The sequence below is a fragment of the Callospermophilus lateralis genome, chromosome 12 (genome assembly GCF_048772815.1).
Source record: "Callospermophilus lateralis isolate mCalLat2 chromosome 12, mCalLat2.hap1, whole genome shotgun sequence".
NCBI lineage: Eukaryota > Metazoa > Chordata > Mammalia > Rodentia > Sciuridae > Callospermophilus > Callospermophilus lateralis.
Genome location: NC_135316.1, coordinates 78,419,228 through 78,446,089, shown reverse-complemented (window position 1 = coordinate 78,446,089; position 26,862 = coordinate 78,419,228). Strand labels below are relative to the sequence as shown.

The following is a 26,862-nucleotide window of genomic DNA, read 5'->3' as shown; positions in this document are numbered from 1 at the left end:
TCATGATCTAAAATGACTGGCGCGTATTAAGTCATGTTGAATAACAGCTGCTTTTTCTCAAACCTTTTAAAGTCTCTGAAATGTAAAGAGGCCACTCAGCTGTGTGCTGTGATGATCTCTCACCTGGTAGTGTTCAGCTTCCTTGGGATGCACATTCTTAACTAGTAGTCCCTAGGGAATCGTGAAGTATGTAGAAAAATAATAACATTTATTTTAAAATATTTTTTAGATATTATCTTCTTTCAGCATAAATGTGTTTGATTTCCTCCAGGGCTTTGTCAACCCCGTGTGCCTGGAGTAGTGGGGGCTGAACCGTTCTCAGCTAAATTGCGCTACACGGGCCCCGAGGACCCAGACTACTCAAACCTTATCAAGCTCACAGTCACCATGCCACACATAGACGGTAGGTGACTTGGGTAAGCAAGCCCCATGGCAGAGTTTTGGGCTCCTCCTCATTATCTGGTTTATTTGATTTAACCTCCTAAATAACAAAGCTTTAAAAAGTGTTCAGTTTGCAACTTGAGCCTCAAGTCCTTTGGTGACTTTCTGGACTTCTTTCCTCCCGGCTTTGAAAAGTCAGACAATTTCAGCACTCTTTAGAATTAAATCAACTTAACACATTTCCAAAAATCCGATAAATTTAATACAGTTCCAAACACAAGAAGACAAAACCCTGGTTCCTACGCTCCCTTGTAGGCATGCTCCCGGTAATCTCCACTAGAGAGCTCTCCAACTTCGAGCTGACCCTCAGCCCCGATGGCACCAGAGTTGGGAACCACAAGTGCTCCAATCTCCTGGACTACACTGAGGTGAAGACCCACCATGGCTTCCTGACGGATGCCACGAAAAATCCAGAAGTCATTGGAGAGACATATCCTTACCAGTACAGCTCACCTCTCAGAGGAAACGGCACCTTACGTTTCTACCGGAACCTCAACCTAGAGGCCTGTTTGTGGGAGTTTGTCAGCTACTATGACATGTCAGAGCTCCTAGCTGACTGCGGAGGCACCATTGGAACGGACGGACAGGTACAGATTTCTGACTTCTGAGCTTCCATCACTGCATAAACCAGCTGATTTGTTCTGTTAATAGAATTTTTTTTTTTTTAGCTAAATCTTAACTCCAGTCTTAATAATGGAGGTTATTAGTTACAAGTGGGACCAGATAATTGACATGGATGACATGAAAACCCATGCCTATTTCTGGAACATTGTGTCAAAATGCATGTATTTTTTTCCTTCTTTTCTTAATTTGTTCTAGTTAGTTATACCTGACAGTAGAATACACTTTGATACATCATATATAATAGAGTACAATTTCTCATTCTTCTGATTGTATATGATGTAGAATCACACCGATCATATATATGCATAGGGTAATAATGTCTGATTCATTCTACTATCCTTCCTACTCCCATACCCCTTCTCCTCTACCTAATCTAAAGTAACTTATTCTTCCCTGGCACTCTCTCCTTATTGTGTATTAGCATCTGCATATCAGAGAAAACATTTGGCCTTCAGTTTTTTTGGATTGGCTTATTTCACTTAGCATGATATTCTCCAGCTCCATCCATTTAACAGCTAATGCCATAATTTCATTCTTCTTTAAGGCTGAGTAGTATTTCATCATGTGGTATTTTGTGTGTGTGTGTGTGTGTGTGTATGTATATGTGTGTGTGTGTCTATGTGTCTACATGAAAGAGTTCATATCTCACATTTTCTTTATCCAATCATCTGTTGACGTTCACCTAGGTTAAATAAGTGTTCAGTTTGCAACTTAGTTCCATAGTTTATCTATTGTGAGTTGAGCTGCTATAAACATCAATGTTGGCTGCATCATGGCAATATGCTAATTTTAAGTCATTTGGGTATATTTTTAAATAAGAGGCAGCATTAGTTTTGTATGGGAAGAACACTGTGTAACCATTGCCTGAAATTGCATACAACTCTGATATTTAAAAATCAAATACTGACCTCTCTTAAAGTAAACATTGTCATATATGGTATAGATGTATAGATGCCTACAAAATTGTATCATACATCATCTAAAATGAGGATTTACAATCCCAAGGATAAGTCCAGTCTTTATCCCTCCTTACTATCTTTTCCTTTCCTCTTCTTTCTCTTCCTCTTCCCCTTATTTCTTTCTCCTCTCTTTTCTTTCTAATTTTCTCCCCTTTTTCTCTATTTTATGTCTCCATCACTAATAGTCAAAGTCATTTTCATTAAACATTTTTGTTGTTTCTCCACTGCAATTAACAATTTCTCTTCATTTGTGCATAAAATACACACTTGTACACAAAGTCCTCTTCCCACCACCAACATCAAAAAAAAATGTTAAAATGATAAGGAAAAGTCAGTTTGGGTGTGTGGTCTTTTAATCCCAGCCATTTGAGAAGCTGAGGCAGGAGGATTCCAAGTTCAAAGTCAGCCTGGGAAATCTGGGAGACCTTGTAGCAAGATAAAAACAAAAGAAGGGTTACGGAGGTAACTCCGTGGAAGAGCACTTGCCTAGCATTCAGGAGGGCCTGGGTTTGATCACCAATACTTAAAAAAAAAAATCATAAGAAAGCAAGGTCTCCATTGGGGTTATAATAGAAAATCTAAATCTGTTGAGTATAGGTTAAGATTGTGATGCATATTTGAACTGAAAGCAATGCTCTGTCTTACTTGGACTGAATAAAGAGTTATAAAAGTAGGTTTGTACATTAAAGTAGTAAGGGGTATGCAGAATATAACTTTTTAATCTTTCAAGATTTAACCAGGATGAGGCTCAATTCCTAATGGAATCGATAGTACCTAAATTCCTTTGGGCTTCATTCCTAAGGTGTTAAAATATAAAGCGAGTAGTAGAAAAAGAAAAGCCAGTGATAACTCACTATCAGTTTAATCCCATGGCAAAGCTGTGGACTTGACAAGCTCTGCTGGTGTTGATGTTGAACTGAGCAGCCACATGTGATGTCTGGAGCCTTTGAACTCAAGGTCGTGAGACTTCATCTTAACAGCAGTAACTTGGTAACTTGCACAAATAAGGGGAAACGCCAAATAAAAAACACCAACATAAAGTCAACGTGAAATAGTGGTACAAAACCTGGATACTGGGATCAATCTAATGGAGACTCAAACTTGGTTCTAATATATTCTTCCTGTGTTTCCTTGGTCAAGTTACTTAAGCCCTCATAAATGACAGCTCTTCCTTTCCTTCTGTCCCAACCTGTCTTTGTCACCTGAAAAAAAAAAAAAAAGTAAAGAAAAAATATCCTATCCCCAGAATGAAAACAAAGGTTCATTTTACTAACTCTATCTCAAAAAGTTTCCTTTATAGATCAAATCTCTCTAGTTCCTTTAGCTCCTCCTCGCAGAGCCTATCTTTAAATCCATTATTGAACCACTCTGCCTTCTTTTCTGATTGCTCTGTTCTCAGGAAATTGGTCAAGTCATGGGATGTTTTCTGTCTTCTCCATAAAATGGCAACATTGTCTTGTCTTTTATATAAGTGACTCAGCCAGCCTCTTCTACTTAAAGCCTTGCACTTATCCTGCCTAAGCTTTATTCCTTTGTGTCTGTAGAGTTCTCCAATGTGTCAAGGTCATTTTGAATGCAGAGCTTGCCCTCCAAGTGTTCGATCCTCAGAACACATCAGACTATATATGCTCACCTAAACTGACTCTTCTTTTCTTGGTTCTTAAATTCCAATTCCTCTATTGAATTCTTTAAGTTTAAAACATTTTTTTTTTCTTCTCATGACCTCTACTGACCAGAAGAGTCATTGCTCTGCTTCTGTAGTTAAGCTACCTGGCAACTATAGATTTCAGTTACATTCCACCAGATCAAAAGGCATATGTGACATAATACTTAGGAAAAAGAAAGAGCATGATATGAAAATTGTGACAGCACCCAGTTCTGAACTAATTTGTTTTACCTTCTGCAGTAGATAACCAGCTTGTATAAGTTCCTTCTGAAGGGATTCTTCTATGTAGGCATTTTTGAAAATAAATTTAATAGCATACACCATGATGATCAACATCATAGAGATGAACAGATTATGTGTAACTCATTGAGATTTCAGGACCTTGTTATGAAATTATAAAATGATCAGTTTAATCTAACTGGTAAAACAAGTTCATAAAACATGTTGCTATGGGCTGAAGCATAGCAATGCATAACCCACCTGACCCTACTTTCTTCCTTGGAATTTGACTTGTATTTCTCCACTATCAATATCCATTGATATTCTCCCACATTGTCCCCACAACACACATACATATTGCTTGCATATAGGTAAAGGAGTAGAAAATAAAAATTAAAGTAGAAGAAAGCTAACCTGCTGAGATATTTTCTTACTTTTCCTCGATTCGATTTTGGGTTCTAGAGAAGAAAATGAAATATCTAATAATAGTATAATCAATCAACAATGATAATAATCATAATTGCTAACATATATTTAATATTTACTATGAATCCACCATTCATTTAAATACTTTGTATATTTTCACTCATGCTAATCTCACAACAACCCTATGAGATGAGTACTATTTTTGTCCCCTCCTTACAGATAAGATGCTGAAGCAGAGAGAATTTCAGTAACTTGCCCGAGTTCATGTAGCTAGTAAGCCTAGGCTCGTAACCACATCATAATGCTTATCTGGGTATTTAACTGAGTGAGTGAATGTGAAGAATGGATATGGTCACAGATGCAGTTGCAAGGAGGCCAAATGAATGTTTCCCTTTGTTCTTGATACAAGAATGCTGCCCGTTAGCAATCATGAAAATATGCACCAGGTTATGTTCACACCCACTGTTGATAAAATGGAGCAAACCCACATCCCAACAGTAGTGGATCCTCTAAGGGCAGACATCTCAATTTTAAATGCAGACATATTTCATGTGGTGGCACCTGAAGAAAAGCAAAGGAAAGGCGCAGAGAACAGATTCTACTTTAGAATTTCATGAAAGTCTTCCAACCGCTCACATTTCTGCATGTTGAATGTGAAAACAGGCAAAAATAAATTGGAGCCCTCAGTGTGCATGATGTGTGCTTTTGAGTAGCTTCATTTCAAGTGGTTTTATCAGCCTCCTCTGTAAGCTGTACAAGCAGGTATATTTGTCCTCTGCAGAGCCACAGAGACGTGGCCAAGCACCTAGCAGACATTATTTCCCTTTCTAGTCCTTTCTTAGACTTGGCATTTTATTTATTTATTTATTTGAGAGAGAAAGAGAGAGAGAGGACTTTTTAATATTTATTTTTTAGTTTCCGGTGGACACAACATCTTTATTTTATTTTTTTATGTGGTGCTGAGGATTGAACCCAGCGCCCCGCACATGCCAGGCAAGAGCACTACCGCTAGAGCCACATCCCCAGCCCAGACTTGGCATTTTAGGTTAAGGTAATCACTGTGCAAACAACTTTTATTAACCTGTAATTGCTTCTGCCAGAAGCTATGAGATGGGGAACTGATTTTTTTCTTTATGTGTTCTTAGTAGCTAGAGCTAGCACCCTGAAATATTGCCAAGTTCTTGTCTCTGTGTCTGTGATTAGAGATCTTGTTTCTGACAGATTCTAAAAGCGTTTTCTGCCTTCATCAACCACCCAGTTTAGATTATTTATCATATAAAGAGGAGTTACCAAAGTGAAGGAATCACCTGGAAAATCCAGGATAGTTATCTGTTAACTGTGATGAAGTTCGACTTTTTTATGCAGTTTGACTACAATGACCTGCTGCTGCTATCAAGATTTTATCAGTTTTGGCCATCTTATTCATTTGTACGTTCATTTATTAAAGAAACTATCCATGAACGCCGAATCTGTGCCAAGGAACATATCAGATACCAGGAGAGGACACTAGACAGAGCTTACAGTTTCAACAATACAAAGTGAAAAGACTCAGACCATTACTTGTGTAAAAGTTAAGAATTCTACTTGCCAAGAAAATGAAATTTTGAAGTTCTAAAGTTTTTAATCATTAGTTTCTAAAATATAAAAGCAGAGCCATAACAGGAAAAAAAATGTAGATGAAACAAATTATTTGATTCCATCTTTATGTATGCCCTGTGTTTCATTAAAAAAATGATAATAATAAAGTTGTTTGGGTATGCAATGAAAAATACTCTTGATGCAAAATAGTTATTAACATTAAACTAAGATTTTAAAAGCATCGGATATTTTTTGTGATTTTCTCATGAAAACAAGTTCTTTAAAAAATAAAAGATCTTCATTTTACCTTTTATCAGCTAGATTGCAAGGTAAGAATCTTAACTTTCATCTTGTTAGGTAAACATCAACTGATAACATGCTTCAATGTGTATGAATAAGCTGCAGAAATGCAACCCAGTTACAGTTTGTACTTAAGACATGAAATTGCAATGAATTTGTGAGAAGACATGACATGATTTTATAAAAGTAAAGAAAAAAATTCTAGTTCCTTTGTTTGATGAATAATTTGCCTTCTTTTTACTGGTGTGTTTGATTTTCAAACATGGACTTTGAGGCTAGAATATGCTTTATTGAGGTCATCTGTTTTCATCCCATTATTCTGCATTTAGTACACTGATTCTCTTTTAAGGATAAGCTCTAAATTATTTTGCAAGAAATAGCAAGAGAAATCCAAAAAGTATAACTTTAACAAACTTTCTGTGTTGCTTCCTGTTTTGTCAAATTTACCAATTAATTTTTTAACCATGTGTGTGTTTTAATGAAAGTAATATCATTGTGGACATCTAGGAACTAAAAAGGTACAAAGAAAGAAAAAATACCTTACCTATTATTCCACTATTGCTGTACAAAGACATATTTTTCTAATCTCCTTTTAATATGCATCACATTTTTAAGTGCAGTTATTATAACATTTTGTATTCTTCTTTTTAACCTAACATGGGCATTTGCCACGACAAGGAACATTCTTCAAATCTATGACTACATGATACTTATATGTATGGTTGAATTCAGCCATCACACTGAATTCAACCATCCTTTTGTTATTGCTCATTTAAATCATTTATAATTCTTTTATCCTAACTATCCCTTAGAGTGCTCCTTGCCTCAAAAGAATTTGTGGACCAATATTGACACCTGTTCCAGGGTTTTCACCTGCCTCTCTGATACACAGACTTTCAGAAATTCTAGGAATTAGGCAAAAGCCAAGGTCTCTTTCTCCCAAGACTTCCCAGATGTGTGCTGTTCATACAATATGGCTAAGAATTCTAACTTGTGAAAGTGGTGATCTAAACCATGTGCTATGCATACCTGGAGACCTGAGTTATTGAAATTGATGAACTTTTTTTTCCCACATTCACAAACACCACCATCTTGATGCAACATGTAGATGTTTCTGCCAACCAAAGAAGCAACAGAAAGCTATTTCAACCAGTGGAAAATTCCCAGCAGTGATAGCCCTCAGATCAGGTTAGTTTTCAATCTGTGAGGCAAATACAAACCAACTATCTTAGATAAAGGTGCAGAATGTACCTACTGGTAAAAAATAGTTTTAAATGATTTTTATTTTGAATATATGTGAGGTAGTTGAAAAAATTGAGGATAGAGGTTTACATCTACACCGTCCAATCTGATAGCCCCAGCCATGGTGCAGGTAAAATACATACCAGCTTTCAAAGATTTCATGTAAAAAAGAATGTAGAATATCTTACCAAAAATTATCTTACATTGATTACATATTAAAATGTAATCTTTGATATATTGGGCTAAGTTAACTGTATAATTGAAATTAATTTCACCTTTTTTTTACTTTTTCAAATGTATCTAAAAAAATTTAAAATTATATTTGTGACTCATAATATATTTTTATGGAACAACACTGGTGTATGTACTTGGATGTTAGTATATATACATATATACTTCTTGTATCTTTACTTATATGAGAATTTTACAACAGACACACACACACACACACACACACACACACACACACACACATATTTATATATCTTATTTTATGAGAAGTTTAAAATGTAAGTTGGATAGTTACAACTATATGCCCAAAATAAGCGAAGAATTAAAACTACTGCAATTTTCCTTAACATTAGTTCCCACCTCAGAAAATATTACTAGTACAGTTTTTCTTTGGGGGCACAGTCTTTCTTTCTGTTTGTCCTTTTCTCTATGCATCTCACACTGATTAGCAGACATTCTCTTAGGCAGATAATATACTCCTCAAATACATACTTGCTACTTAGTAATAGTAATATAAATTTGACATTAATATTATCTTTTCCAGGGCATTTAGATTCTACACTTTCTCTTTAAATATAGTATGTAAAGTGTTGTTTCCCTTTGTTGAAAAAGCTTCAAAGGTCAGCAAGGACACATGGAATCATTCACTGTGTCTCCATTTAAGATTTGCCACATTTAATATAAACGAATACCTTAAAAATTCCTGTGTTACAGCAAGCCAAAAGGAAATTGAGTGCTATCTTTAAAGTGACTTCTAAAGTTAAATTGATTACATCTCATGCTTCAATTAAAAAAAAAAAAAACAAAACAAAACAGGTGACCTGGAGGATCAAGGTCATTCCATTTAGGCTCCAGTTCCTCAAGACAGAGATTCTAAGTAGACAGAAAGAAGACTTGGCCAAGGATAATCAGAAAATGCAATCAGATGCTAATTTCATGTCCTGAGATGATCAAATTCTAATTCACCATAAGAATCAAACAAAATCAAATAAGAATTAGTCATGGAGTTCTATCCCAATTATTCATAGCAAGTGAATGTTAACAATTCCCTTCAAAATAATACACTGAGTAATGGTTGGTGAATAGAGTATACCATTGGCAAAAATCATAAAGTTTAATTTGAAATTCACAACTGAATTTCTGGTTGCTTTTGAAAACCTCGGGAAGAAATATGAATCATAATGACCACTGCTCGCAGATTGACTTAATTACCCTCCATTACACTGCCACTCTTGGAAAACTGTGTCTCACAGAATTTGTATTGCAAGGAACCTTCTTTGCTGCCCAGATTAACAGCAAATGGGAAGTGTTAGCTTCTACATAGCTGGGAATCCACTTATTGGTTGATGGTTCTCATTTTACATATTTGTATGAGTGATTCCCGTGATCATTTTTGTGACGTGAGGAGTTCACTATTAACTCCATGGTGGCATGCCATATTAGAGTTTTCCTGATTGAAATTATTTGCTCACTTGGGTACTGATTCCTCTTGTCAGCTCGGCATAGAAAAAATGAGACTATTATCTCACAGCTGGATTTGAACTTCTAAAGAGTGTGACCTGACCTAAGTCCATTTCCACTTGCACAGAAGATAATAGTCGGGTTTGTCCTGCTGTTCTTCAGAGAATTAGCTATGATAGTTTTTGTTAGATGATGTTTGGACTGTGGTCAGCTTTGTTTGGAATGTGACTAAATCATAGTCAGAGTAGAAAAAGCATAGACCAGAAGCTGGATTCTAATTTTGGTAGGGCCACTCAGGACCTTTAAAGTATCCTGGGAGAAATGTACCTTATTTCTTCAAGAGGATTTTCCTATCTCTTTCTCTGTCTATTCATTGCCTATCCACCCATCCAACCACCCACACATACACATAAATATAATAATGGAGGAGAGTGAAAATATTAAATAGCTTTTTTGGGGGGAGAATCTAGTACATTGTCTGAAATGTGATCAGTGCTCAATAAATAAATATTACTTTAACCTCCACTACTCTCAGTCCACCTGCTAAGTAACTGAAGAGGAAAACTATAAAGACACTTTATTGAAATTAATTATTTAATTTTTTGCAACTAATTATTCTTAGGTCATCTTAAATGTTCCATGTCATTATTAAATATGTTTGTTTACAAATCGTCACTGCTTTGTCTCATCTTCCTCTATTTAATTAAAAAGAAAAGTAGCTTACAGCAGCATTTTTCATTATAACCCCAAACTGACAACAACCCAAATGCCCATCCACTAATGAATGAATAAATAAAATATAATGTATACACAAATGCGAGGCTATTCAGTTATAAAAGGAAATAAGTATTGAAACATAGCCACCCTGAAAACATGCTAAGTGAAAGAAGTCCATTCCAAAAGGCCACAATTGTATGAATCCATTTATACCAAATGTCCAGAAGAGGCCATACATGGAGACACAAAAGTAGACTAGTGTTTGGGGAACTGTGGGTAGAAGGGATTGGGGGTTGGGGATACTGCTGATGGGTACCAGGTTCTTTGGGCAGGTGATAAAAACATTCTAAAATTGGTTGTGATGATACTTGTACAACTCCTTGAATATATTAAAAACTACTGATTTTTCCACTTTAAATAATATGATATATGAACTGGTTTTTGTTTTTGTTTTAAAGAGAGAGAGAGAGAATTTTTTAATATTTATTTTTTAGTTTTCGGTGGACACAACATCTTTATTTTATTTGTATGTGGTGCTGAGGATTGAACACAGTTCCTCGCACATGCCAGACGAGTGCACTACCACTTGAGCCCACATCCCCAGCCCACGATATATGAACTGTATGTTAATAAAGCTGCTACAAAATCAAAAGGACTGTGTGAGCATACTATGCTCAAAATAATGTTCATCCTAAGCGCTTCTTTTGCATACCCTTTGCTGAAAATAAAGGTGGTTAGTAACAATGGTTTAATTGATCCAAAGTTAAGAGAGGGGAAAACAATGTTACAGAATGAATGCTGTCGTTTCCTTTCCTCAGTGACTTATGTGAAATCCTTATTTAAGTGTAAGGATTGACTGGTACAAAATCGGCTCCTCTAGTTAACACAGGATCATGGTGTTGATAGGTATAATTTTATTGTTTCAGGTCCTAAACCTAGTGCAGTCTTACGTGACCCTTCGAGTACCTCTGTATGTTTCCTACGTGTTCCACTCCCCAGTGGGAGTAGGTGGCTGGCAGCATTTTGATTTGAAGTCGGAGCTTCGCCTGACTTTTGTGTATGACACTGCCATCTTGTGGAGCAATGGAATTGGCAGCCCACCAGGAGCCGAACTCCAAGGTGCGTGCATCAGACAGCCCCTCCACAGTTCTCTTACCCACTTGAATTATTTAAGAGAAGTGAGTGTGGGTGTTTGTTTTGGTTTGGTTTGTTCACTGTAGCTAATGAAAATAGAAGCAACTTTCAATATTTTTTTTCTTTTTCTATTCAGTAATAAGGTTATTTCCATTTTGTGGTGGACAGAATTTTGTTTAATAAGATCATAGCAATGACTCGAATTTTGTATATGTGACCGTTAAATATAACTTTCTGCATTCCATGGGTGTTTTACTCCAACAAGCCATCTTGGATGATTAACCATTAATGTATATTTCCCTTGGGTTCTAGAAAATGGATAGAGAAACTAGCTGTGTGATTTCAGGTATATCGTTTAACCTTTCTGGGATACACAAAACTTCTAATATCTCTTAGCCTATTTTAAATTCTATTATTCTGTGATATTTTAGCCAAAATATCTTAAAACACAAGTCTTTGAGCACTTAAGATCCATTGGCAGATGCAAAATTTTATTTCTAACTCTGTGAGAATAATAACTCAAAGTCTATCGGCTTAAAGTTAATTATTCCCTTGTAGATGAGGACTTTTTCTTTTCAGACACACCTTATTGTTGTGGTTCTATGAATGTCTATAACTTCGTGCTGAAACTGCATTACTAGCCAGAAAGAAAACACAATAGGTAGCATATCTCAATCATAAATATACTGTCCTGGACAGATTAAAATAACCATAAAGCTATGTGACAAGTAACCTGATCACTCTAAGGAATCACTCCAGCATATGTCCAGTATTTTAATTCCATATCTCACCTTAGCCGGATATTTAAGTGAATCTTAATGAGGATCCTCCCTTGGTTCTCAGTGTGTGCATAAGAATCTCATTTCTTTCTTATATGTGGAACTAAATTTTGCCAAACTATTAAATGTTTTGGGAAAGCATCAAAGTTTTCTTTAAGCCTGTAAAATTTGCAGTCATTTTGGAGAACACAACCCCATTTCCACTTAGATGTCCAAAGCTCTATGATTTTGACAAGTTTATTGTGTCTCTCAATTTGCAGCTTCATTTTTGTAGACTAAACCTTAAAAAAAAAAAAAAAAAAAAAAAAAAAAAAAAAAGCTCTGCCTACTGTAATCAATCTGTGTATTTCATAGTGAACTGACTACCTAATTCATTTCCCCTCCCTTTTAGATGTCTTTTCTCCTTAGAAAAGAAATCTCTCTTTCTCTCTAATTATTCAGATTTCTTCTGATAATATCCTTCACCTGTGGTGCTTAAAGATGAGAAAAATTTTAATTAGTTTTTGGGAAGAATCAGTACATTGGGAGTCTCTGCTCACCTGTATTTCCACTCTGTGTGCTGTTCCCATTGTAGGGTCTCTCTACCCAACGAGCATGCGCATCAGGGAGGAGGGGCGTCTGGCTGTGAACTTCAAGACCCAGGCTCAGTTCCATGGCTTGTTTGTGCTGTCACATCCCGGTAAGCCCCACTATCCATTAGTAGTCACTCCCCACACAAGAAAGAGGTAAAGTTTCCATATTCACACGTGTTTCGGCAGGCTTGCCTGCTAGCTTTGAAGCCCTAAATTTCAAGTGAATTTTATATGTGCAATTATCTCCTTGAAGGCTTGATAATTGTTTGCTGCTATTTCATCATTCACAAAATTATCATTATGCAGACTCTTAGAGATAATGGAATGTAAAAGGAAACCTCACAGAGTTCATGTTTAGTAGAGTTTGCCTTATATAAAGAACATGGGGATAACAATTCCTTTCCCCATTTTGCTTCTGTTATGCCAAAATATATATATATATATATTTTTCCTTTTAAATTTCAGATGATTCATTTAGCAAACACTTATCCATTTATAACCCTTTTCTAGGTTGTGAGAAATCCTTATAAGACAGCCAGAAGTAGTACTTGACTTTCATACTGAACTTTCAGATGTTTTAACTGCTAGGACTGTCTAGGCAATTTTACTCAATGTGATGGACAGTGCTTTGAGTATGAGTGAGGCTGCAGTCAGTGAAGCCCCATGTTTCCTTGTTTTAAAAAGGACATTTCATTGCAAATAATTTGTTTTCCTATTTGACTTTCCATACTACTAAACTGGCTTGCCTATTTAACTGGAGTGCCAACTTCTGTCAGATTAGAAAGGAAAATTAGTTGACTTTCCTTCTCCATATCCTTCCCTTTTCAGGATGTAAGCCCTAATGAAAGAGAGACCAGAGCTGAATATGCAGGCAAATAAAGAGGGTTCATTGTATTTTTATGAGATTGAGCTACAAGAAAGAACCAAAAGGAATCATTTTGCATTATTGTAATTGACAGTTCTGAAAAAGGAGGATTTCCTGGTCTTTACAGTTCCTTCCCCAGGTCCACCTTTCTCAAACTGAATCTTTGTTTAGCCTCAGTTGCAGGCAATCTAATTAAATTTAGATCCCATTTGTAGATTGGGGTTGCCCAGCTGTGCAGATGCTAACAGACTATTTGAAGTTCAGCTCACAACATTGGTGCACAATAAATACATTCATAGCCACTGTGATCCCTCTGCACTGACTCCCTGGAAAGTAGTCCTGAGCAATTTGAGCATTTCTGTACAATTACCTTTTGAGATAAATCATAGCAGAAAAGACACTGAATTAACAATCAGAAGTCACACACCCTCTCTGCGTGATGAGCTTGGGACAGTCACGTAATTGCTCTCGGCCCAATTTTTTTTACCTGCAACATGAAGATTATCATACCAACCTTGACTGTTTTGCAGACTTATAAGAATACAAGCAAATAATATGTGGTAAGGTATTTTGAACATGAAACTGCTGTGCGCTCTTTCAATGTAACCACTGAATTGTTGTTCTTGTTGGCACTTCCCTAGCATCTTTTACCAGCTCAATGATCATGTCAGCTGATCATCCAGGCCTGACTTTTTCCCTCCGCCTTGTAAGGAGTGAACCAACCTATAACCAGCCTATCCAGCAATGGAGCTTTGTCTCTGACTTTGCAGTAAGTAAGGCTTGCTTAAGTTTCCTTTTCTGCTGCCTTCAGATTGCACCTTGAGTTTTTAAGTGAAAACTATATAAATGCCTTCTTTCTTTCTCAAAGGTACGTGACTACTCGGGAACCTATACTGTAAAGCTGGTGCCATGCACCACCCCGTCCAATCAGGAATACCGACTGCCAGTCACCTGCAACCCCAGAGAGCCTGTCACCTTTGACCTTGACATCCGATTCCAACAGGTGTGTTTCACAGGGTTATTTATGCCATGACTTGTGGAGTCCCACTTCATTAAAGTCATGGTTTACTTTGATCACTACTCCTTTTTTCACGCATGAATGACTTTAATGCTTCTGTCTGAGAAAAAAGTAAGTCATATAGGAAGGAAGCAGGGGAAGAAAGAAGGCAAACTGAATTGAATTTTATCTGTTGTTGGTCCTAGATTTAAAATCCATAGATTAAGTTCATGCAGGAGTGATTTTTCTCTTATCTGATCTCATCTTGTCAGCTCCTGCAGTTTGCTACCTCAGAGATTTGAGAACTTTCTCAGAATTCTGCCCATCTACGTCTCATTCTTAATCTTCAAGGAGAATGAAATCTATAGTTCAAACCACTTTAAAGTTCCTAATTGTTAGAATGTACTAAATGTTGACCTTCCACCAACCATGATATTTACAGGTTTTTTTTTTTGTATGCCCCAATATGCCAGTAGAAATGAGTTCAAGAAATGCTACTTAGCCCCATTCAAAAAAAAAAAAAAAAGACTTAATCCCAATAGTTTTGCTTTTTCAAGAAGGAAAAAAATGAACATAATAATTCCCTAAATTGACTTGATTGGATATGGATATTGCAGCATGGTGTTTAGTATTCTACAAGGCAGTATACAGTGAACGTGTATGTGAACAGTATGGTGTGTGCTTGTGAATCTTCAGAACCATCAAGAATACATAAAAGGGCTTTTACCCTTGGTTTTAGGTCAGCGATCCAGTGGCAGCTGAATTTAGCCTGAATACTCAGATGTACCTACTCTCCAAGAAGAGTCTCTGGTTGTCTGACGGATCCATGGGATTTGGGCAAGAAAGCGATGTTGCTTTTGCAGAAGGTATTACTTCACAAATGAGAGGGCTGCTGTGTTTGTCCTTGCTTTATTGGGATTGTGTTTGAGGGAAAAAATTACAGCCTCTCCTGTGGAGGTAAGAATATGATAGAGTCTTCATCACTCCGGCAGATATGAGGAGTCACTGAAATTGGGCAGATGTCACTGGATGGTGTCTTTATTCTGTTTTTAGCCTCTGTACACTTAGAGCAGCCTGTGGTTTTTCTTGAATTATTTTTTCAGTTTTCACAAGTTAAAATACTGCCGCTACATGAGATTGTAAATGCCTCACAAGAAAATATTGTTCCCATCTTTTTTTAATGGTATAATCTCAGCACCTAGAAAAATACCTAGCATACCCAAGAGGTTAGTAATTACTGAGAAATGTGTGATTAAATGCCAGGGGGTTTCACTAAACTCTCTTTCCAACGCAAATAAAGTTAATTAGACTGTTTATTGGTGTTTTCTTTTTCAGTGTGACTCTATAGTATATGAGTCTACATCTCACCCACTAAAAAATTAATTTGCGTAAACTGGACTTTAACCACAAGGGGATGTTATGAACATCAAATCATAGGCCAGACTTTCAGATTATTCCCCCTGGTGGGTTGAGCATCGGAGGCTCCATACCTCTCTAGACGGCCTCGGTCATTCTACAAAGTGGTCTTATTGGAGACCTGGGAGTTGACCAGATCCTAAAACGAAAAGGCTTTCCATATTTGATGACAGACACAAAGGAAATAATCTCTGGGTCATTATTGTTCTAAACTGTAGCATCATGCAGATGTCATCCTATCACAGGAGAGAAATTACATTGCCACGTCTGTTTCAGGTGATATAATTTATGGTCGTGTCATGGTAGATCCTGTCCAGAATCTGGGTGATTCCTTTTACTGCAGCATTGAGAAGGTTTTCCTATGCACTGGAGCTGATGGCTATGTCCCCAAGTACAGTCCAACAAATGAAGAATATGGCTGTTTAGCCGACTCTCCTTCACTTCTGTATAGATTTAAAATTGTGGTAAGTGCTTTCATCCAAACATGAGCTGGATAGATTTTTAAGTCTAAGTCTTTTGGTCTTATACTTTAAAACAATATCATCCTTTTAAATTAAATCAAATAGTAACATTTTATGTCAATCTGTAAAAGCTTAAAAAGCTTTGTAATTACACAAAACTAATAGGAAAACTTATCAGCCCTTGCAAAAATTGACATTGCCTATAGCAACCATCACTTTCCTTATTGCTCAAAGGACAAAGCTCAACCAGAGACACAAGCCACCAGTTTTGGAAATGTCCTCTTTAATGCCAAACTGGCAGTGGATGACCCTGAAGCCATTCTCTTAGTGAATCAGCCTGGCTCTGATGGATTTAAAGTCGACTCAACACCACTCTTTCAGGTAGGCCCCAAACAAGCTCCTTTTAAAAAGTTGAATAACCATGTGCAAGACTCTTGACATTTCTGCCTCAGATGTCTCCTAGATAAATGGAAGTAATAGTAATATTGTACATAGTGAACGGGAACATTTAATAGGAAAATGCAGTCCATAAATTCTAGCTATTATTATTTTTATTTATGTGTTACTGTTTTAAGACTACATGAAATGAAGACTGTTATTCAGCCCAGAATATAGAGCTAAGCCTGGCAGCTGTGTAGTTTGCTTTTCTTATTGAAAATTTCCTTCCTGGGGACTTTTCAGGGCCAACTTTTGAGAATGATCTTACATGAACTGATGGGCTCATAAAAACAATTGTGTACAGCATATACAAGATCTCCCTTCTCAAAGATTCCATCCATGAAGATAAAAAATTCTGAGACAAGAGTGCAGAGAGACGCAGGCTGTCCTAACAACACTGAGAATACAAACACAACAAATTCAGAGACGTGTTGGCATTGTGAATCCTTGAGGGTGCAAATACACCCTTCAGGATAGTTACTGAAAATTATGCAGGCAGGATTTTTGCACAGACAGGAGAATGTTATTCTCATTCAACCTAAGGAAGGAATCTTAAGAAAGCATATTTGTTATTCTGACTCTTTTCAAACAACAGAGCAAAATATGATTTCTCTTTCAATTTTGTTATTATCTCTCAAAACATCTAACTTCTCTAAATCCTGAATGCTTCAAAGAGTCATCAGAAAATCCCTCCTATTCCCAGATCCTAGAGAAGCTTAAAAGTTAATATTTCCCCACTGTGGTATTATCTGTAAAAAAGCAGCGACACATATTGAAAGAGCACAGAAGGTCAGATTTGAGATCTGGTTCTAACTCTGCCACTAACTAGTTGGGAGAGATTGATCGAGTCACTGAACTACTGTGGATTCTTCTTTGCTCGTTTTTAAAAGAATAAGCTAGACTATGTACTAAAGAAACTTCTTTACAGCACTCACATTGTGTGACAGCAAATACCAATATTCCACCAGTGCACGCTTCTTTGAGTTGCGCAGAAGTTATCGCAGAGTGCTTTACACTGGAGCCTTGCACTTCTATACTCTCAAAAAGTGTTGAGTAAATTAAGTCAGGATAAAAATTATCATTTTTCGTTATCCCTAATTTCTCTTGTAAAGAGTCATGAATCAGGTTGTCATAGAATCGTATTTCCTAACAAAAAGGGCTGTTTTCCAGGTTGCTCTGGGCCGAGAATGGTATATACACACAATCTATACAGTAAGATCAAAAGACAACACCAATCGAGGTATCGGCAAAAGAAGTGTGGAGTATGAGTACCACTCTCTGATGCATCAAGGGAAGCCACAGATAACTACCGGGAGCCGGAAGAAGAGAGAGATCAGGAGCGCACCCCCACTGGCATGGGACATCGGTGCTGAAAACAACCGAGGGACAAACATCCAGCACATTGCCCTGGACCGCACCAACAAGAGGCAGACCCCCGCAGGGAGAGTTCCCCCCGAAGGCATCCTACCCCGGGAGCTCAACCGTCCCAGCTCTGAGGTCAGTCTGGTCACCATCGTGGGCAGCATCGCGGTGGGATTACTCACCATCTGCCTCACTGTCATTGCAGCAATGATATGCAAAAGCAAGAAAAGCGTCAGGGGTAAGGACACTCCGAAGGGCTCTGGCAGCAGCGAGCCCATGATGCCCCCGCAGAGCCACCATAGCGACAGCTCAGAGGTGTGACCATTGCAGCTAGAATTCAGCCTTCTCCTCAAGTGCCTATGGAAAGACAATAGATCCCCCAATACTTCTGATGGACAGCAGAGAATTGGGGATTTGTGTGATGAAGAAGCTGCTCAGAGAACCCAACTGTACTAATGTCTTTTAATTGAGTTCTGTACATCCAAGGACAAATTCAGACCACATCTTTTATTTTGCCAGAAGGTATCAGTGATGTATTCACACATACACGGAGCCATGGATGGACAGCAAGGAATGTACGTCTTCTTTTTTTTTTTTTTTTTTCCCAGCATGTTCTCTCTGCTGTAGGGATGAACAAATTCAAAGGTGCTAACAGACTCTCTCCTGAGTTTAAGAGAAGTCCGTTGTTATGTTAGTGTGAACTTGGAAGGTGCAATTATCACATTGTTCATTCATTTGTAACTGATCTTACTAGAAAGGTTTAATTGGTAGTCAATAGGAATGATCTATCTGTTCATTATGACAAGTTTTCTTAGGTGAAGACGGCATAGAATTATGACCAGGGCTAGTTTAACCCATAAATCACCTTTTTCTACTATTTGGGAAAGAGTGGATGCAAAGATAGAGAGGAGCTCACTCACTCACTTGGATTTGAATTGCTTCTCATCTTCCTCAAACCCTTCTTTCTTCATTTGCTTATTTAATTCTAAATTAAACCAAAGAATATGTTCATTCTGGAAGAGAGTTTTTAGAGAGACTGCCCGATTTGCATGTCTAATAAGGAATAGTAGTTTTTGTTTTGTTTTGTTTTGTTTTGTTTTTTGTTTTTTTACATAGGAATATACCTTACTGGTGCTGAACATTTGTGGAAAACGAGAGTATTGTTGATATTGACAGAGAAATGCCTTCGCATCAGATTCACTACCAGACAATGTTCTGTAAGAACTGAGCCTAGCTGTTTGCAGTATTGAACCCATAAATGATAATAAGAAACATCTTTAAAGATGGCAAAGGTGATATTTATTAACATAATATGTATAACCAGGGTGCCTCTGATACCTACTTTATAGAATGAAAGGACATTTTGATACATGGCAAATGAGATTTGTCCTCAGAGTAGCATAACCATACAATAACATCCAGAACTTAAGTTGGCCATAGGAATTTTTATTACACTTCTTGTCAGCATCTGATCCAAATGATGGGAATCTCTGTGGTTGTCTTTCCAGGAATGGTCTTGGATGTGCCAAGCATCATGGATCATATTGTTTTTTGATCCAAGAATAGAGCATCACCCTTGGCATCCCCAGTTCAGTGAACTGCTACAGTGAGGTGCCACTCACTAATTAAAAATATAATCTATAACACTACTAATCAATCACCCCCTCAAACATAGGGAACTTGAGTGAAATTTCTTGGTTCTCTCAAACCACCTATTGCTTTTCCTGCAAAAAAAAATGTATTTTTTACCAAATGACAGAGAATTGGGTTGGAAAAAGAAAATTTCAGTAGTTTAATGACCAGTCTTGCAAAAGCTAGTAAGCATATTTGAAACAAAAATAAAATCAGGATAAAAAGAACAATGTCTAAGGATGAACTCTCAAATGTTTCATGGAATCCCCTTCAACTTCCAACCAGAATCTGGCCAAAGTGAACATTCTGGCGGAATGGAGATTTTTAGAAGGCAAATTTCTTCTCAGGTCATATATGCACATCTTCATTTGGTGTATCCATGTACCAACCATCTCTTGGTTTAAAAAACAGAAGCTACATGGTACTGGTAGAGAGGTTAAAAAGTGACTGATACTTGCCTCCTTTCTTTTAGGCAGCTCTGCACTTTACAAAAGTCTTTTAAAGAACAGACTGTAATCTTCTATGGTGATACTTTCTTAATTATCCTCCTTTCTCTTGCTTGACTTCTGGTAGATGCTTCACTACATCTTTGGCTACCTCATAATTTGTATGGGAATTAACATGAATTAAGCAGCTTCAAATAGTGCATGGACTTTTTTACTTCTTTGTATTGGGTTCAGTTTATGTAGGCAGACGCAATAAGTATTCTCAATCAACTTTCTGATACTTTAGCAGTTAAGAACTCCAGAGCCTATCATGCAATGCAACCTCTGGGTCTCACTTACAAGTGAATACAATATTCAATGAAGCGTCATTATAAGTCTGTTTTGAGTCATTGGCCAGGCTGGTTTTACCAGACTATGCTCTGCAATGCATTGGTCTAATGAAGCTACTATCTAGAAATTGGAGAGCTTATTAAATATGAAACAAGTCTTTTCTTCCCTAACCGAAAGAAATTCCTTCCTCTCTGCCCATCTCTTCTTTTTCTCTCCCCTGTCTCTTCTTTCAATCCTATTAAAAAGAAAGTAGTCTGTGGGAAATATGCAGATATAACTTTCTTACATACAAATTACTTGGGATATATGCATCATTTTTAAAAATTCTAATTACTAAATATGTGATGTAATAAACATTGATTATCTTCAAAATTATTTTAAGTAGAAAAAAATAATTTTTGTTGTTCAATAAAATTGACCCTTACTCTCAGTATTTTTGTTTTTATAGAAGTATTCTTTTATTATCAGAAAAAAATACATTAAATAACTTCCATAGAGAACAGGTTCTCGGCATTAATAACTGTTTAGTTTCTCATTATTTTCTGACCCCAATCAATGTCTTGTTGATATTACATAATAAAAACAAAAAATAAATATTGCTATTAGTGGCTCTTCTAAGCATATGAACCATGCATCATTAAAATACATAAGTAAATTTTAGTGATGGTATCATTTAATTTGTTTCCTTTCATTTCTTCAGTTAGCATTTACTGAATGCTCACTTGGAAATGGTTAGCCATTCTGAGAGACTGTGTAGAAACCTAGATACTCTTCCTGTCCACCATGGGTAGGGGCTCTTCCCTTGAACTAAAGTGTCAAGAATTGCATTAGGTTCTTTCCTGGACCAAGGACACACCAGGCATATCTGTGGACCACGTTTAAAAAAAAAAAAAATCTCTCTACAGCACCAAAATTAGAGTCCACTCTTTCCCATCTAAAAGAACCCCATGCAAAATATTTCAAATCAATCATTTGATGGATTTAACCTTTACAAACTCATCCAGAGGAAGTACATTGTTGTACTGCAGGTGGCACTGTATTTTCTTTTCCTCTTAGTAGATGATAGGCCCATTGTATTCTAAGAATGGGCTGCACAGGATGAAACTCTTCCTTCTTTAGCATCATCAGAATGTCCTGAAATCTCAGCTCTGCCATGTTTGAACCATATGAGTAAAGACCAACTAGAATCCTGCTGTCAGCTCCCTATGTGGCATGGTGATAAGAGGGAGGCTCAATAGGAAGGGATTTAGTTCTATAGGCAGCAGCAGAGCTTTAACAAGTCATCTTACCTTTAATTTTTTCCAGGATACCCACTCCAAGGTTTACATTGAAAATAGATCTGTGTAAAAATAATTGAGAGCCTTTCCTCATATGTCTCAAAATATTTCCAGATAGAGCTATGTGAAAGTACCAACATTAGAATTAAATGTAAGGACACTTAGATTTTAAAAGTTGAAAACTTTATTTTGAAAATATCTATTTAATATTATCTTGGACACCAATTCAGTGCTTTAGTAGGAAAAATAAAAAATGTTGTTGTTAAAAGTGCAAATGTTTTACAAATTGGAAATTTTCATAATTGTATTATTATGAAAACAAGCATTTTACCATTCTTTAAAACTCTCATTTTTCTAGCCATAGTAGCAATAATAAAAAGATGAAAACAAGTCTTTTCACCAAACTTGAGGCACAAGAATGGAACTCAAATGTTCAAATAGTTTAACTTATCAAGAATCAGAAATGTCTAATTTGGCAGGAAACTACAAATACTAGTATTCCCTGTGTGTTTCTCTCTCTCTCTCTCTCTCTCTCTCTCTCTCTCTCTCTCTCTCTAACACACACACACACACACACACACACAAACACACACACAAAAAAAAATAAAAATAAACTCGTCATTTCTAAATGGAAATGATCCTAAAGACATAGTTCTAATTGAAATAACTCATATGATTGTCAAGGTCAACAGAAAGGTCGTTTGTGGGAATGTTAGTCCAAACATTAATATGTTTTCTCAAGACATTTCCCTAGAATTAATTCTATTATTGCATTGTAATGACAGAAAATTTCAAGGTATTCCTTTCTATTTCTTCCCTTTTTCATATCCGTTCATATTAAGAAATAAAAGGCTTGGAGATTTGACTAGGTGTTTGGGTTAAGACTTTAAAACAGAACAAGATATTTACCTTCCTTCCATTAGAAAGATTACATAGAAAACTTTTTAAAAGAAAGCTGAACAAAAGTTGATAAAACAAAATATACTAAACTGAGTCTCTCTCTCGATTTGATTTTATTGGGAGAAAAATCAGAATATTAAATTTGCAAACCTGTTTTTCAAAAGCATTTAATCTCTCTCTCTCTCTCTCTCTCTCTCTCTCTCTCTCTCTCTCTCCCTCTCTCTCTCTCTCTCTCTCTCTCCCCCCCCTTCCCTCCCTCCCTCCCTCTCTTTCTGTCCTTTTTTGCACCCTCCCTTTTAACTTAATGAACTAAGTCTTTTTTTTTCCTTTTTTCCTTTGGGGTACTCAGGATTAAATCCGGGGTCCTGCTCCACTGAGCTACATCCCCAGCCTTTTATCTGTTATAATTTTTATTTTGAGACAGGATCTCCCTAAATCATCTCAAACTTGCAATCTTCCTGCTTTAGCCTCCTGAGTCACCAGGATTACAGGCGTGGTAGTATACTCCTTTCTGTACAAAATGTCAAAGCTTTGGGGTGAAAGGAAAAACAATTTCCTGCCAAAATCAAAATTGAATAATGTAATTCATCATATTGAATAATGTACTGACAATCTGTGCCTTCATTTTTTTTCCTCAGTGGAAATTCAACCTTGACATTTAAGATGTAAAAAAAATCCCTTTAGAGATTTCATGGAGTACAAATCAAAGGTCAAAGATCACACAGATGAAATTCTTTGGGATGATTGAAGACTTTGCAATGGAATTGGTAGCCAAAAGAAATTGTTAAAATATTAACCACGTTATCCGTTGTTATCCGTTTTGAATTATAATTATTAAAGACATAAAGTGTTTTGGATTAGCCAGATGGCACCTTCCCTGATTACATGGTCACTCACAGACATCACATGAGTTTCTACTATGGATATTTATCATTTCCAACATTTGGATCATTCTCTCACATGAGAATTGTCATTATTGTGGCCTAAGAAGGAAAAAAATAGTGTATGTTTTTCAAAATTAAAAATTAAGAGCATGATTATAAAAATTACTTAAAATATGGAGAAGTAGTCACTGGTCAGAATAAAAGAGAATTTCTGTGAGGGTCAAAATAGTACACATTACAAAAGAAAAAAAAAATGGTACAAAGCAGAGCCTTTCACTGTGACTTCAGGAGTCCAAGTTTTTGGCAAGATGTTTTTAAAGCCCATTTGTGTGTTAAAGAAAACTTTATCCTGAACAAGGAGCTGTGTGTTTTATAATTGTATTAAGTGCTTCCTTCCTTCCCAAGTGGCCTCCATAACACTTAGTAAATGTGTATTTATCTGGCCACTGAGTGACATATCTGTGTGTAATAGAATTATTTGCAGAACTTAATAGCCTTTGTTATTTTCCCATGGGAATTCTTCAAAATCCAACAGGGTCTAGTTTTGTTTTTTTTTTGTTGTTGTTGTTTTGGGTTTTTTTTTTCTTTATATGTTTGCTGAGTTACTGCATATTTGCTGGATATTGAAGTTTATTCCTGGGAATATAATTTTACAAATAATTTGGAGACATCCAGTCTTACAGTCATGTCCAAAATAACTCTTGCTACCATTTGTGTTTCATAACTACCCCTGTTTTCCTTCAAAGTATATCACATCTTTAATATAAATAAAGCACATACAAATACGAATGTCCAAATGGTCAAGTTTTTGTGGTGCATTCTGTAATTTTTTTTGTTATTCTTTTTAGTTATGCATGACAGTAGAATGGATTTTGACATATCATACATACATGGAGTATAACTTCCCATTCTTGTGGTTGTACATGATGTAAAGTTCATTCTGGAACTTTCGATTACACTAAAATCACAAATTCCTTCCGTATGCCATGCGGGAGACTTGAACTTATACAGGCCTCCAGACTGGGACACGTGTGCCCAGATAAGGGTGGTAAATATTTGCCACTCTTCAGCAGGATATACTCACAGGTCCTGGAACCTAACCACCACTTATAAAGGGTGTAGATAGAGCCTTGAAGTCTTCGAAGGGCAATGTATATTTAAAGGAAACAACACATTGGGAGTGACTAATCATTTGGCCAAGGCAGGTGGGTGCCTAGACCCTGCTGTAATCAGGAAACCCTGCCCAGCTTCAACTGATGAGGGTGAATCAGTCAGTCTGGGCTTTACTGCTGACATGGACTGGTCACCATGTCTGGTTACTCTGAGCTGAATTTAAGACCCACAATAACGATGACCTGGGGCTGGGGATGTGGTTCAAGCGGTAGCGCGCTCGCCTGGCGTGCGTGCGGCCCGGGTTCAATCCTCAGCACCACATACAAACAAAGATGTTGTGCCTGCCGATAACTAAAAAATAAATATTAAAATTCTCTCTCTCTCTCTCTCTCTCTCTCTCTCTCTCTCTCTCTCTCTACCTCTCTCTCTCTTTAAAAAAAAAAAAAAATAACGATGACCTGATATAGTTCAGCCACTTCTGATGAGGACAGGTTACTCATCTCCTTCTACTACTTTACCTAAATATTTTTTTAAATCACTAACTTAGGATACACTGGTGATACCCAAGTGTCATAAGAAAAAGCCTCAAGGGCCATTGCAGGTAAAATCTCCCTGCCATAAACCCTGAGTCTCCCTGAATCAAAGGAGCTTGTTTATAGTTTTTAGGTTTATGTTTTTCTGTGGGAGGCCAGTGTTTCATTTCTATGGGCCCTTTGTGAACATGAAAACAGGTACCCACTCTGTTTTGATGAATTAGAGAAAAGTAGTCCCTCTATGAGATGAGACTCCAGGTTTATGAGTTGGTGCTTTTCATTGTAGCTTTTATTGTTGTTGAGTTATTGCAATGCCAACTGAGGAGCAGATGATTGCTATTAAAAATATGGCATGGTTCATTCACAGTTCTCAAGAGGATCGGGCATGCCACACCATGGAAAGCCATAGAGGGAAGGACCAGGTTGGTCAGGAGACGGGGTTGAGCAAAAGCCTTTATTGTGGTTTCTGTGGGCATAAAGAACGAGGCAGGGTAAGCAGGTTTTGGATGGGTTAGTTTGGATACTTTCAGTGGGCTCTGAGGCTCGGGCCTTTCACTAATTTTCTGGTGCCTGGCCCTTGAGTGACATGTGGATAGTAGCCCATGATGGAGGGAGCCAGTAATTCAAGTATGGCTCTGATTGGTTGGGCTGCCTATGGAAGGTGTACCCACGGGGTAATTTTTTATCATCTCTGAGAATGGACTACCTTTGGAGGAGTAGTCCATCCAGGATCAGCAAGGCCAGAGGGGTCAAAGCATCAAAAACACATAGTTAGCAAATGGAAGGGGAGTGCATGGTTTAACAAGTCAGTGGTGAGCTGCTATATTTTACCAGCCGGTTCTCAGAGGAAAACAGAGTCCCAAATGAACATTTGCTGATTTCTTCCTGTAAATGCTTCCATTGTGGCCAATTTCAAGCTATCAACATGAAATCAATCAGTTTGAAAAGTTCATAAAAATTTAACCGTTGATTCCCACTAGCCAATACAAATGTACTCCAGCGCATCGCTTCAAGATGGTAAGTCAGCCTCTCAGTCCTGAATCTTTGTGCACTCCACGAATGCAAATTCATAGGCTAGGCTATAAAATTTTCACGAAATAAGAGCTTATAAGACTGAAGCAACTGACATACAAATCTGATTGTAACAGCCATCCATAAAGGCCAAACAATTGATAGATGAAACTCTTAAAGAGTTAGCCTAATGTCCAACATCAGGTTTTCCTGGGTGGACCCCTACTACAGTTAGGAATGGAGGTGAGGAGGTAGATATCACTCAAAAAGGACATTTTTAATCAAAATTGATAGAAACAGCTACTGGAGCTTAAAGCTCATTAACATGAGATGAGTCTTTAAGAGAGTAATGAGTATTACTCAAGTATTCACAATACTTTTACAGAATTATTAAACAATTGTGTATCACAAGTACAGTCAACAGGAAAACAATACCACGGCAAAGAAAGTTCCTCTTTAGAGAGAACTGAGTAAAATCCAAGTGACTTAGAATACATGTGAGTCTAGAGATGATTTTTGTTGTGGTTAAAATAATTAGAATAGGAAGAAACACTGACATTTGACCCCAGTCAATTCAGAACTACCACCTACTTATATCTACTAGCTCTTTAATTCTTTCTTTTAAAAATTTCGGGAACAACAGAGAGAAGAGCAAAAATAATGATCAATTCACTGTCTCTGGTGACAGCGACTAGCCCTGTGATAAGTGAGAACCCAGCATTTACTCAACCTAACACCATCCTGCGTCTTTGGGGACTTGCTGCTCCAGCTAAATGTGATGACAGGAGGGGGCGCGACAGGACAATGTGGCTTAATGAACAAGGTTTCAAGAGACAGTGTTTCTCCTT

At 37.1% G+C, this 26,862-nt stretch overlaps 1 protein-coding gene across 1 annotated transcript in view; it reads left to right on the top strand.

Annotated features, from left to right (window-relative positions):
* Positions 1-18,209, top strand: part of Frem2 (FRAS1 related extracellular matrix 2) — a 162,941-nt gene extending 144,732 nt beyond the window's left edge. The window contains exons 15-24 of the mRNA XM_076872483.1: positions 272-403; positions 697-1,028; positions 10,791-10,983; positions 12,352-12,456; positions 13,856-13,983; positions 14,083-14,217; positions 14,951-15,077; positions 15,904-16,091; positions 16,323-16,469; positions 17,697-18,209. Of these exons, the coding sequence (XP_076728598.1) occupies positions 272-403; positions 697-1,028; positions 10,791-10,983; positions 12,352-12,456; positions 13,856-13,983; positions 14,083-14,217; positions 14,951-15,077; positions 15,904-16,091; positions 16,323-16,469; positions 17,697-18,209 (2,000 nt within the window). The remainder of the gene's footprint in view (positions 1-271; positions 404-696; positions 1,029-10,790; positions 10,984-12,351; positions 12,457-13,855; positions 13,984-14,082; positions 14,218-14,950; positions 15,078-15,903; positions 16,092-16,322; positions 16,470-17,696) is intronic.
* The last annotated feature ends 8,653 nt before the right edge of the window (positions 18,210-26,862 follow it).